Source organism: Gallus gallus, chromosome 1 (genome assembly GCF_016699485.2).
Source record: "Gallus gallus isolate bGalGal1 chromosome 1, bGalGal1.mat.broiler.GRCg7b, whole genome shotgun sequence".
Taxonomy (NCBI): domain Eukaryota; kingdom Metazoa; phylum Chordata; class Aves; order Galliformes; family Phasianidae; genus Gallus; species Gallus gallus.
In genome coordinates, this window is record NC_052532.1 from 125,957,515 (window position 1) to 125,970,663 (window position 13,149).

The 13,149-nt window shown below is 34.9% G+C and overlaps 1 protein-coding gene across 1 annotated transcript in view; it reads left to right on the top strand.

The window, feature by feature from the left end:
- ANOS1 (anosmin 1) overlaps positions 1–7,750 on the top strand; it is a 130,691-nt gene extending 122,941 nt beyond the window's left edge. Inside the window, exon 14 of the mRNA NM_205424.2 lies at positions 455–7,750. Coding sequence (NP_990755.2) covers positions 455–513 — 59 coding nt within the window. The 3' untranslated portion in view covers positions 514–7,750. The remainder of the gene's footprint in view (positions 1–454) is intronic.
- The last annotated feature ends 5,399 nt before the right edge of the window (positions 7,751–13,149 follow it).

Consider the following 13,149-nt stretch of genomic DNA (forward strand, 5'->3'; position numbering starts at 1 on the left):
CATTTATCACTGCATTCCACCACTACTCTTTGGTTTATGCCTGTAGTGTCTAGGATTCAGAGTTGGTCTCTCCTACAAATACTACCTAGATGTGAGATTGCTTAGGTTAGACTGTTTGAAGGTCTGCTATATCTATTGCCTGATCATATTTCTAAAGCTGTACAAACTTCTTAGTAGCTTTAATGGTTTCAAGCATTTTATTACTTTTGGAAAAGAACAAGTCAGTGTTGTGAAGCCCAGCAAAATTTACCATCCATAATTAATCTGCTTGAATCCTTTTGTCCTTTTTCAGTCCCACTAAAGATGTCTGGACTCAATATGCATATAATTGCCAGAACAGACAATCCACTTATAAGCTGAAGGGCTCAAGAAGCCTTTACAGTAAAATCTGATAAATAATTGTATTCTATATTCAGGGTTTCATATGTGAATACTCTTCTGTTTTTTTGTTTAGGACCTCATCTGAAACAACATCATCCTCACCACTACAAACCACCCCCAGAAAAGTATTAAACTGTTTAAGATGATTATACAAATAACTGAGAGAAAAACTGAGCTCCCAAGTGGAGGCTAGGAAAAGGCAAAGAATCCAGTTTTCCAGTGGAAGTTACCACACTGTACAATCTGTTTCTACTCTTGTGTAGTTTAGTCCTGAAGAATTTTATTTCTACCAAGGCCAGGATGAAGCATACAAGAAGTACCATTTCACTACCACCATTATTCAACAAACTGAAGATTGCATTAAACTCAACACCTGGGAGAAAATCAAATGTGTAGATTATAATGTTTTTGTATTTCTGTGTTTAAAGTAGATTGAAACAGTGAAGTGTATACAGTTATTTCTCTTAGTGGCTTCAATGTTAATATATGAGAGGTTTTCCTGTGATGTATACATACTTTTGAACACTTGGAGGCCGTGCTGTCATCAATATGTTTAAATGATGTATTTTACTTAAAGCTCTGCCTTTCAACAGTTTAAACTTTAGCGTATTTTACTCCTGAAGAAAATACCTATTTGTCTGAAATAAAAACATATGAGTAAACTAGGTACCAGAACCAGAAACCCTTAAATAATCAAGATTTAATAACTACAGCATCATTGCAGAAGAGAATGATGATACGTGTGCATAATCAACCATCTCTTCTGAAGTAACATTTCAGCATGTAGATCTTATACTAATAGAGTTAATAGTTAAAATATATACAATGTAGATACCCATTCATTGTAAAGAAGCAAATGACAGTTGTTTTCAATTAATGACAATTAACGCAATTAATTTATAGGTCCTAGAATCATTATCTTTAAAATTTTGGTTATTATCTTGAGAAGAAATTCTAATTTTCTAGCTAAAACTTGAACAGTTCACATTTTAAAAATGGAAATTCTGAGGCACGTTTATTATTCAAGTAGTTGTAGAGCTACCTCTTGGCTTCTCTGTCTTTTGATGCATTTATCTCTTTTCCCCATGGATCTTTTCAACAGAAGGATGGGTGTATTGGCTCCATGCTATTCTGCTTACAGAAAGAATTTTGTGACAATACTCTGGCATCTGGCTAGCAATGGCTTAGAGTTTATTTGAATGCATTTTTCAAATTCAGGCAGAAAGGTGCCCTTTTAAACCATAAGGGAATTCATATTGCATTTATTGTGCAATATAAACTGTCTAGAATAATTTGCCATACAGAGTGAAATCCCTTGATAGTAAACAGAAGCTACTTGGATTTGTTATCTGCAAGGGTAGAAAGTATTTGCCAATATATGTCTATTCAAACATGTAATACTCATATTTATCTTCTAATGGTCAAGACGTTTAAAATGCTCCTGCATTCTTTGACACAGGTTCTACTGCTCCGAGTCATCATATTAGACTAGCATATATCAAGAGTTCAGTAGTCAAACTTGACAAGGTAGACAATTTTTTCTACCATTGCATGCCTCACTTTTATTCCTTATCAGTTCAAGACACTCAGTGAGATGAGATCATAAATTAGTTTTAAATATATTTTCCTTCTCATGGTTACAGTTTGTATTATAGAAAAGCAAATACAGAGAAAAAGAAAAGTATTCCTGAAAAATGAGGATAACAATTACGTTTCTTACAGTAGATCCTTCAAAAATAATCATACATAGTTTGTCGTTTCTGAAATTTATAGCTTTTTGGTGCATATGGGGTGATACCACAGAGAGTAAAAGAAACTGAATTAATTTCTGATCATCTTTTCATTCCAGTTTTTCTGCATTTCTCTATTTGCTATTAAAGTACTCTTTTTTTCCTTGTTCTCTTTCTGTTTTGCCTGTTGTCTTTTTTAGTATGCACTCAATGACCAAGAACTTTTCCAGACAATTTCTATTGCTGTTTGATTTGGGACTTTTTCAAAAATATTAAAGGCTGAGTTGCTTTTATTTCCGTCCTCTGCCACTCTGTCACCTCCTCTCTTCCAAAATACATAAACAAGTTAACAGATGAACCCTTCATCAAATCTGTAGGGTAATAGGTTTGTTTTCAATTTTGAAAGAAGGCCAGTGTCTCAGGTTTTTTGAGGGGCAAAAATGTTTGATGTATACAAGACTGCTCAAAGAAAATACAGTATAAATTGAACTGGTGTGCAGCATTGCTTTGACATTTAGGTTGTGCAGGGTGTAAAGTAAGGATAGGAAGGATCTCTGTGATGTTAGCTGAGAATGGTTTTAAGTGGGACCAGCGTAAGTAATACTTTGGGCTTCTTTAAAAACCTCTGTCAAAATCTTTCCATCAGAATCTATTGCAGTTATGGTGGAGTAATTCTGTAGTTTGATTAATGATTTGATTAATGTTAATGAAATTATGTTGTATTCATATTGTCATGGTACAGTGGCAGTGTACATGGTCAGTGGCATAGTACATGGATGTCAGTTTTTATCACAGTAATGTTAAACCTGGCTTGGAGATAAAGTGGAAATTAGCAACACTGAGTGATCATATCCATAGTCTTAATTGCTGAGTGAAAGCCTTGTTCTTTTGAGAGGAATCAAAATTGTTAGTGTTTGCTGATGTCAATTTCATTGAAATATTCAACTTTTAAAAGTAGTAACATACTTTTAAAATTATATGGTGGCTGTTTCCATAAAAAAAAAAAGAACCTCCCAGTTAATAAAGCAGAATTGTATTAAGAATTATACAAGATTCGATGAGAAGTAAATTGTAAATTTATTTTTTCTTCAACAAATGGGTTTATCAACTCACCTTCCAAGTGATCCTCCAAATCAAAAATCAAAAATAATCCATCAGTGAGGCTCATGTACAGATGTTAAATTCACAGCAATGAGTGCTTTCCTGATTATTTTTTGAATTTAGCAGTACTGATTTAAAGTTGCTAGTGCCTAATTCATAAAGCCTTGTTTGCTGAATTGTACAGGTTATTGTCCTATAATTTACTGGCTTAAATCACATTAAACATTTAATTCAGCAATAGACTTTTAATTCACTACTTGATTCACTAGTCAAAGATTTATTTTCTCTAATGATGTTGTATAATACAGAATTAATTTAGATATTGGGATGCTTTTAGATACTCTGCACCTTTACACCAATGTATTATTTCTTATGTAAGATTCCAATAGATTTGTCCATTGGCTTCTTGATGCATTTTGTTTATCTGTATTTCTGAAAGAATTATTAGATGCCATTTTTGCTATCTGCTTTGTGAAATGGACTTTTTTTTTATGTTCACCGGGGATTTTTGTAAGAAGAAAATTGAGTGTTCTGATTATATCTCTTTTGACAGTTTTTAGTTGTTTATAGAGGAGAGGAAATTCAAGTAAGGCAGAATTTGTGCTGTATTACTATGTGTAACATTTTGAATGTTCAATAAGAATTCATAACGTGAACAATAAATAAGAGGTCTGACTTCTGAAATGTTTGGCATCTTCAAGTTAGTGGCTTCAGAAAAAGCTGAGGTGTGGCAGTGCTAATATTGACATTAATGTTTGACACAGTCACAAACAAAATCAAAGAAATACTCACTGCTAATGTGAATGGGAATTTTACCATTTATATTAGCAGAAAGATACAGAAACCTAAATACTGAGTAAATTTATTTGACAATAATTTCATCTCTATACTCCCTACTGCAGTCATGTAGTTTCAGATAAGCAGGCTCTGATTCAGGAAGGTGCACAGAAAAGAAAACTTTGATGAGCACAGAAGTCAGTGGGTTGGAAGTATACTACAACATCATAGAAATTTTTATTTTTGTGTGTATATGTAAATGTAGTTGTGGTATTGACTTATTTATTAATTCATTTTCTTATGCTATGTGCCAAGTATATTCCTACCCTTTTGATCAGTACCTGTGAACATCAGTGACTAAAAATAATGTTATGAAAACTCGTGCATTGTAACCAGGAATATGATGCTAATAAGTTGTTGCATGTAGTTTTAAATAATTAAGAAAACCCTTTATTTAAAAAATTGTAAATGAATACCTGCAGATGTTAATGATTATATATGGTTTTGCATGCCAAAACTCATTGTTCAGTTGTGGGCATGAAATGTAATGACTGTATTACCTCTACGGAATATATTAGTAAGGTACAATTTACAAAGTTATTAACAGAGATCTATATGTAAAATTTTTCCTTTTTACTTAATTATATTGTAGTAGAGGTAACAGAACTGCTTACCTGTTACCCAAATTGGCTGTAGAAATTACATTCCTATAACAGTCATTAATAGTCAGTATTTATTTATGTATGTAATACAAAACAATTGGTCTTATGAGTCTGTCCTTTTATTTAGAGAAAGGAAATATGCTTCTTGTAAAAACAATTTGTAAAAAAAAAAAAAAAGTAAATGTAAATAGAGTCTGATTTCTTTTATGCATTATTTTCATGTTTAGAGTTTGTACATACTGTTTAGGTAATAAACTATCCTACACTGAAGTCTTGCTACATTGTCTCCTCCGTACTGGTCTTAGACTGTTTCCCTTTTTTAATTTATTATGGAGATATAGAGTCATCTATTGAAAATTAGACTGCCATTGGTACATCTACATTTCATTGTACATAAAGTCACAATATTTTGTACTCCCTGTTTGCTACTACATTTTGTTTTCTTTAGAAAGTTATAATTTAGGTATAATTTAGATTTTTATGTTGAAAAGTAATTCTTGAAATAAAAAACCAGACACAAGACACAAACACCTACAGTTTCTCTGTTTTAATGGACTCGCTCACAGTGAATTTTTCTTCAACTTTTATGATACTGTCTTAAAATGTTGCTAGATCTATGCCAGTGGCCTGAGCCTGCAAGTCGGGATTTCCATAATTCAAAATCATGGTGAAATCTATGCGTACTCCAGATTTTCTGTTTAACAATACATTATCACTTGATTTATATTATATATTTTTAATAAATGAAAATACGTGTCTTACTACAGCATTTAAGTGTTTCAACTAGTCACAGATTGTGCTGTCATTCTCAGATGTGATGTTTTTGCTAAATCTTGAGGTGTGTGCCTTTCACATACCCCTGAATTACCCAAAAAACATTTAGATTTTTTTAGCCTGAACATAAAATCCAAAATCTCCTGGCATTGCTTTCTCATTAGAAGAACTGTTTTGGGTTTTTGTTGCTTGGTTTTTTTTGTTTTGTTTTGTTTTGTTTTACCTATAAGTAGTGTTTTGAAAACTCCTTATATTTAAATTTCTCTTCAACTTGGAGTATTCCTATGACATGTGCCATTATGGAACAGTAAACCTTCAGAGGAGTTATATGATATATCACAGTACGTAGGGAAGATGTGTTGATAGGTAGATGAGGTGTTCTATATACTGTAATTCCAAATATCCATTTTTTTTTCCTTTCATACCTTCATGTAAATATTCTATTCAACACTTATTTAGAAGAAACGGTGACTGCCTGATATCAATCATATTAAATAAAGCAAATTTGGTATATATTGGGCAGTAATGATCCTTTTAGTTTGGAGTTTTGTGTCTTGTGTTTCAGTACAACTTGCAATGCTATTTTGCATCTAAAACCAGAACATGCTCTGTCATCCAGAAAGTCCATTTATGAAAAAAGGCTATACAATGAAAGCTCTTCATGGTACAGAAAATAAATAAATAAATAAATCTCCTATACTTCTGTTTTCTTATTACAGGTGTTGTATTGTCGTCATCTGGATATATGCCAGCCTCCTTGAGGAAGGCCTTGAGCCAAAACACTGGCTGTTAGCCCACCAGCGACAATGCAGCACCTGTCAGGGTGAAAAAAAGCACTGGGGAGAACATTGAGAACATGGCTTTGAAATACAGCCAGTGCAGGCTTGAAGGGGATATGGTTCAACATAAGCAAATAGCTCTGTCCTCCTTTGGATTGTGCATAATATCTTTTATGCTTCTCCTGAAGGCACTGGTTGGAGTAGAGATTAATATTTAATAAATGCCTTGCTGTAAGCATTTACTGAGTGCTGTGTGGCTCATAAACTGAAGAATTGATGAATGCTTGTTCTACCCACTTCATCACCTGTGACAGCAATTAATTTATGTTATTTAATAGCAAGTTTCATTCAGGAGATCTCTTTGTTCTCAAAAGAAGATGAACTTGTCAATTATTAGATTGCCATTTTTAAGAGAGTTGGGCAAACATGCTGAACACAAATATCCCTTTATATTTGTGTGCAAAGGTATTTGTACCTCAAATAGAACTTGCTTGTCTTTTTCACAAACTGTCCAGTAACATATTTGTAACAGATTCAAATCTGTCAATGTTTAACTCCAGATTTGGTGGTTAGTATGGTTAGTACTGATCAGCCGACATATTTTTTACACTTTTATAACTTTATTATTGCCTGATTTAAACAGTTTAGACTGCATAACTGTTACTAGATGTAGAGTGATGAGCTGTAATTTCCACTATGTTGCTTCTACCTAAGTGAGAGGTGAAAGAAGTGATCACCAATCCTCCTCCTTCCCACCCTCTTTCACTCCTCAACTCAAAAAAAAAAGCCCATAAAATAATCTTATATATTTGCTGCTTTGCAGATGTCCTATTTTCAGTATTCTCAGTTATCTACAAGCACTCAAAACAATCTTTTAAATTTACTTTCTGAGATGTGTTGCAATGCTAGCTTGAAATATTTGTATTTCAGACTATCGGAAAGCGCATCTGCACACCAATATCAATTGGGCTGTAACTCGTAAGACTGGAATATACAAGAAAAAAGAAAGCAAAGGGAAAAAAAAAAAAACCAACAAACCACCAGCAATAAAACAAAGCTTGTGGATTGATGCTCATAGAACCCTCTGGGACAACTGTGCTTTTTGTTTGATGTTCATTGAATCATACTGAAGACAATGAAATCCACATGCATTCTCCTTGCTTTGACTGGAATGCAGACATTTTTCTAATAACATGAAGGATGCGATTTAATGACTAAAGGGCTGACAAGTGGCTGAGTTGCCAGGTATACACGGTAGCTTAAAACTATAATGATGGACCAGAGAATGATTCCTGTATTCTTTCCACTTATCTGAGGACTGTATTAATTTCTCACATTTTTTTTATTTTAATATCTTTTGGGGGGAGAAGGAACGGTGTAATAAGGGATCACTGTTTATTGCTTTCATTGTATGTTCAATTTAAGAATATATCTCATTTATTTATCTTGGTCATAGAGGTTATATTCATAGCATGTTTCTCTTCAATGCTCATTGCTACAAAGGTTGAGGTTTGTGATATCTTTTCAATAAATAAAATCATTAAAATAATATATGTGATCATGTATTTAGAGATAATTTCAATAAAGTGTCCCTTGTCAACAAAATAATGCTATTTTTAGATATAAAATGTATCTGTATCTCCTTTAAATTTCTATCTACATCATATACTTCTGGAGAAACTATATTTTAGTGTCTATTTAAATAACAGACATGCTAGCCACAGGAAATGATAGCTGTCAAACAGAAGCAAGTTCAACTGATAGATATCAATCAGGTTTGCTGATTAATAAATGCTGCTAAGACAGTAAATTATTTTCACATTAGCTAAATACATGACTTAGTCTGAACACAAACTAATTCCAATTAATCTGGAAAACAGGAGTTGTAGATGAATACCAGAGGCATAGAGTAAGATACAGAAGAAACAGCATGAACTTTGCCTGGTTAATATCAAAAAGTACAAAGCTGACACAGCTGAAATTATGTTTTCTTCCCCTCCACTAGGAGTATACTGATTACCTTAAAAACATAAGATGATTCCATGTGTTCCTTCCTAATAACCATGGAGGTGATTTTGTAAATTTTCTAAGTAACTTTATAAAATACAAGGAACTAACAAAAAAAAAAAAAAAAATCATCCCTTTATTTCATTGTTTACTTTAAAATATATTATTTATTTAATATCGTTGTCTATATCACTCACTAACAAACTTGCATGGAAAATGCAGTTCAGTTGGGTGAATACTTCAGTGTGGGACCCTCTCACTTCCTGAAATTCAACCTTTGACTGAAAAAATATTCCTGTTTTTAAAAACAGTATATACTGTTACTGGGAAGCAATTAAGAGAATGATATAGTCAGTGTTTTTGGTAGCAGTTTTCAGACTTTGTCTAGGGATTTTTTTCTCCTTTCTCAGCTAATCTCAAAATCTCCAGAATAATTTATTACATGCTATATTGTTCACAGAAGACAAGTTGCTCAGGGCTTTGCCCTTTCCTATTTTGAATATTACCAAAGATGGAGATACTCTCTTAATAATTACACGTGAAACAACAGTAATGCAAATAGTGACATCTTGACTTTCAAGGAAATGGTACGTGGAAAACTACGTGGTGTAAACTATTTTGTTTGAAAGAAGAAAAAAAAAAAAAGGAAAATATTCTTTTGAAAAACAATAATATAGCTGCTTTTATTCTCAGTAGATTTCTGATGAAACCCTGGGAAATTCAAAGCTTGCAGAAAATGAAGACAACAGCTTCTTGATCTGTCTTTATGTTGTCAGACATCACTTACTTCAGATACCTTGAAAAACGAAATTCAATTAGCCAGATTTGTAGAGAATTCACACTGATTGCTTAGCTTGAGAAATTGAATGAGTTAGGACTTCAGTGGTAATTTACCATATTAACATTAAATAAATTGTTATTGACAATGGCTATGGTCCATTTGTTCTACCTCTTGGTGTGATGTGAGTTGCTGCCTTGAGTCCTCTGATCAGCTACCACTTCACCCCAAGCAGAATATGAGCTTTGAGGAGACTTCCAGGGGCTGTGGGATGACTGAGGTGAGCTGATGAGACTGCTGTGGCTGTGGCAGAACGTGATTGGCACCTGACTGGTTCTGCTAGTGCCGCAGGTGACTGGAGAGGGCAGATGGAGAAGACACCACCATCTGAATGTCTGAAGAAATAAAAGGGTGTGTTCAGTACATATGCTTTGGAAAGGCCCCTTGTCACATCACAGAAGCGTAGGGTGAAAAGGATGGAAAGGATTCAGCATGTAAGTGCCTGCTGATCCTGAAAGGAAAGACATGTAACTGACTGCACAAGCACAGTGTGAACAAAAGGAGCAAATGGGGCAGGGAGAGCTATGTTGGTCAGCAGGAGATACTCATGCTATTAAAGCAAAATGGTCCTAAGTTTCTGTGCCCACAGTGTGGGGAGAGAGGAGCACCTCACACCTCCAGTATGCTGCCTTCTGAGGAGACTCGGTGAGGGTGGACCAGCTGCAAAGACAACTGGTGCAAGGAGCTTCGTGCTGAAATCCACCACAGACATAATTCCATTGAGTTGTGGCTTGCAGAAGTCTCACGGAAATACTTCAGTTTGCCAAACCGACCAGACATCCGCAGCTACAGAACAGAAACTGAGACCTCAGCACAAAGCATCGCTGTAGCTGGGTTGCTCTCTGGGATTAACACTGCCTGCTGCTCTGAGAGGTGTCAGTGTTTTTTGCTGGTACCATCTTTGCAGGCTCTTCCATGATGACGTGTGTCCAAAAAAAGGTTTGAGACACGGTGTTTAGATTTGTTTGGTGGGAGCACACCTCTGGAATCCCCTAGTCTTTTCTCTTCCATCACTGTGGTGAACATATGAATTATTGACTTCTCCTTTTTTTTACTTTTTTTCTACTTGGCTGCTTTGCACTTAAGGAAATTAACACTGAGCTGCCCTAAACAAGTCTTCCCTTGTGGATGGTCTTTACATCCATGGGTTTGTGGTCTTCTCCATCCCAGATGATCATTTGATTATCACCTAGTGTCAGAAAGATGTGTGAGCTTTTCACTGTCAAGCCATTGCTGAAAGGAGAGGGTCTGTGGCAGATCCAGAGAGCTAAACAAGTGAAGGCCCTGCAAACTGGAAAAGACATATCCTAGCAGTGCACACAGAGAAGCTCTAACTTTCCAACTGGATAGAGGAAAGGAGTCTTCACTGGGGAGAACAAGAAGCAGAATTTGCCATGTTATTTTTTAGCAGTGACCACAAATGAGTGAACTCCACTTGTATACACTATGAGGGAACCTACAGTAAAGAGGTTCTGACATACCAAAACCAGGATCTGCAACAGGGTGTCTGTCAGAAGATAAGGATGCTCTTATTAAAGTCAGGACAAGCCCAGCTGGCGGCTTATTGCACGTCACAGTTGATATCAAGAGCCTTACATGCTCAGCCCTTCTGACAAGGCACTAGGTCTCAAGCAAAAGCTTTGTTCTGTTTCTATAAAAATAAGGGGCAATTTGGGTTCAAAAGGAGACAGACAATGAAGATACCTGCAGTCTTTATGCTAAATCTTGTCCAGACTGTGGGGAAACTGGTGTAGGCAAAGTATTTCTGCAAAATCATCAGCTTCCAGTTTTGCCTAATCAATCAGTCAGCCTCAGACAAATGAAAGAGGTGCTGTTTTGGCTTTTAGAAATATAGTATATCCAGGAGCTTAGACTTCTGAAATCAATCAGTATTGTACCCTAAATATGAATCTAAATGTATAAATTGCTGTATTCCAACTGGAAGAGCCATTTCCAGACATTCTGAAGAATATGTTACAATCATCTTAAATGCAGAAGCATGCAGAAGCATGAAATCCTTACAGATGAAATAAAATGTATCAGTCTCCTTAAATAGATAATTCATGGTAACTCAGAACCAAGAAAAATGGTCACAATGGAAGAAAAAATCAAAAAAAAGAGAAATATTTTAGTGAGCTGAAGGATAAAAATGATCAAAGAATATTATACAAAAATCCTTATTTTTCACTTACATGTTACTTAGCCATTCTTGGAAATGATAGAAAAGTAAAAAGAAAAAAGAAAAGAAAAGAAAAAAAAAAAAGAAGTGACTAAATCAGAGGTGATCGGAAAGTAAATTTTATAGCATCAATTCACAAAACGTTTTCAGTGTCAAGGGAGTGAAAAAAAAAAACTGCAATACTGTGAATCTGTTCGTTTCAGCATTTCAGCAAGGCTGCACATCTTGGAAAACTACACTTGTTTATTAGCGCTGTGTTGCCCTCTACACATTAATGCACTTAAAAATGCATGTATGGCTTACCTCAGTGATGATGGCTGTGTGCCCTGTAAGAATACACCACACTGTTAGGCTAACAGTGGCTGCTACTTCTGTTTTGCTGTGTTCTTTAGTCTTCCTTCCATATGAACAGCAAGACTAGCAAAATGCATAAGCAAAAGGCATAAAGCAAGGTCATACTTCATTAAATTCTACACTGATTTTATGGCATTATTGCCAAATTTAGGCACAGCTTCTTCCACTGATTTTTAATCTCCTTCCCAGTGAACATGATTTAGTTAGGGGTGTTAGTGTTTGGAATCCTATTAATGTTGGGTTTGTCAAACATGAGTGCCTTCCCTTTGTGGCTAAGGTAGACTTTGTGCTAAACAAGGCAACTTGCATGTCCCCAGAGCTATTGAGCACTATCTCCAACCACTCCATCTGGTTCTAAGGATCATCTCTTGTAAACTCTCCCTACAATCCCATTCACCTCCGTCCTTAAATCCATTTTAAATTTAATAGTAGCCCTGCCAGATTTGAGATTAACAAGCCCAACCTGCTCATCATGTTTGACTTTGAAAACATATCCTAGGGTACATGCAGCACTTACCCTTGGTTGTGCGATCTCTCTGATTCTTTCTATTTGATTGACAATCCTTCTGATTTTATTTTTACATCTTGGGTATACTTCCATTGTCTGAGACATTCTCCTCTGTTTTGTTTAGCCTTATCCCTAACAGCCAGAATTCTGGCATGGAAAATCCATTCCTCTAAAAGACATCTTTATGGGCTTCCTTGTTTCTCTAGCAATTTTACCTTTTCTTGCTCTTGGCCACTGCTACTTGACATTTTCATTGAATATCCTAAATATTACCCGAGTGGAACAGTCATGCTTCAGCATCACTCATTTAGGAGAAAGTTCAGCTATTAGCTGCAACATGTTTTTAAGATTCCAGTTACTAAACCCTCTGCTGTGTTTTCTGCAGTCTCAAATTTGCAATCCTTGTTCTCTGTTAACTTTTAGTATCTTCAACTTCTCTTGTTCACTGACTATTTTATGTCAGAAGTCTTGCCTGTTTGGGCATGATATTCCTCTTAGGTTGGAATCTATCTTCTGTGTGCTTGTTTCAAAGAATAACATAACCGTTACTTTTTATGGAGATGATCTGGCAATATTAATTTATTTCTATTTGCGTATATTATGAGATGCTTTGTCCTTCACAGATTTTTGTGGCTTCTTTTTTCCAGTGTTTATAATCTCATTCTTTTCTCTCAGTTGAGTCAATAAGTGAGCTATGAGACATCTTCCATACAGCTAAAATTACAGCTGATCATCTTCCTTATTTAGTCTTCTTCAAAATGAGTCTATTTTTCCCACTAAGGATCTAAAAGTGTTTATTATGACGTGCAATCATTATTATTATTATTATTATTATACAATATGTCACAATTTGCACCATGGAATGTTTATGCATTTGGCTTTGTTTAAGAGATTTCCCTAAAATTTTCATATCTGTTATCCACATTTTTGTTATAAAGGAAGGAAAAGATGCATTCTCACAGCAACTGGTCATCATGCCACAGGGAGAGTGATTTGACATTATAGTAGGTGTTCCTTAAAATGTCTCAAAAGTATGATTTTTGTCTATGGGAAAGTTCT